Source organism: Charadrius vociferus, unplaced genomic scaffold (genome assembly GCF_000708025.1).
Source record: "Charadrius vociferus isolate BGI_N301 unplaced genomic scaffold, ASM70802v2 scaffold532, whole genome shotgun sequence".
Taxonomy (NCBI): Eukaryota; Metazoa; Chordata; class Aves; order Charadriiformes; family Charadriidae; genus Charadrius; species Charadrius vociferus.
This window is the reverse complement of record NW_009647271.1, coordinates 1,579,095-1,579,957: the sequence shown is the minus strand read 5'-3', so window position 1 is coordinate 1,579,957 and position 863 is coordinate 1,579,095. Positions and strand designations below refer to the sequence as shown.

At 56.3% G+C, this 863-nt stretch overlaps 1 protein-coding gene across 1 annotated transcript in view; it reads right to left on the bottom strand.

Annotated features, from left to right (window-relative positions):
* Positions 1-331, bottom strand: part of LOC104281962 (heparan sulfate glucosamine 3-O-sulfotransferase 3B1-like) — a 1,548-nt gene extending 1,217 nt beyond the window's left edge. The window contains exon 1 of the mRNA XM_009880027.1: positions 321-331. Within this exon, the coding sequence (XP_009878329.1) occupies positions 321-331 (11 nt within the window). The remainder of the gene's footprint in view (positions 1-320) is intronic.
* Between the last annotated feature and the right edge of the window lie 532 nt (positions 332-863).

Here is an 863-nt window from a genome sequence, read left to right as displayed (position 1 = left end):
TCCTTCTTCCACCCAAAGAAATCCTACACGCCGGCTGCTTCGGGAAGCTCTCCCAGCCGGGAGCGGGAAGGGGATCTGGCCCGGGTCCATCCTGCTCCATGGTCCCCATGAGAGTTCAAAGCCCTCCTGGGCCAGGCACTGGGTGTGATTTGCTAAAGGATGGCAGAATTTGGCCGCAGGGTAGCCTGAGCTCCTCCATGCTAAACAAGGCAAGCCAGGAAGGTGTAGGAGACATAAGAGCAGCCGTTTGCTCCTCTTGGGCGCTCCCAGCTCCTCTCCTTGCTCCCCCTTGCCTGCCACACCACATCCCGTCCCCTCACATTAGCGTCATCCTGTATATCACCCCCGGACAGGAGCCAGCATCTAAACACCAGCGATTCACACCATCATCGTTTAGTTACACAAATCTATCCCTCCTTCCAGGCTCTCAGCAGAGCTTGGTCTCCTTCCAACGGCCCGGTCCTTCCCGGGGATAACGGGAGATGGATGGGAGGCGGCTGCAGCGCCGGTGAGGTTCACCACCAGCAATTCTCGTGGCAACTGTGGCCCCAGGTCCCAAGGAGCAGGGACCCGCATCCCCCCGCCAGCCCTGACCCCTCGTCTTTGACCTTGCCGTGGTTGCACGAGCCGTGTGCCATGATGAACTGCTCCCTGCCTCCCTTACTGGTACCATCCCGCAGCAGCAACATCTGCTTTGCAAACCTGTGCAATACGCCAGCAAAATTAAACTCATCTATCAAAAAAGCAACAACGAAAAGCCAACAACAGCGAAAAACCCCAATAAGAACCAAACCCCAGGCTGAGTCGTTATGTTACAAATGAGGCAGCTCGGACTGACCCTTCCTAAAGCACTTCTTTCTATT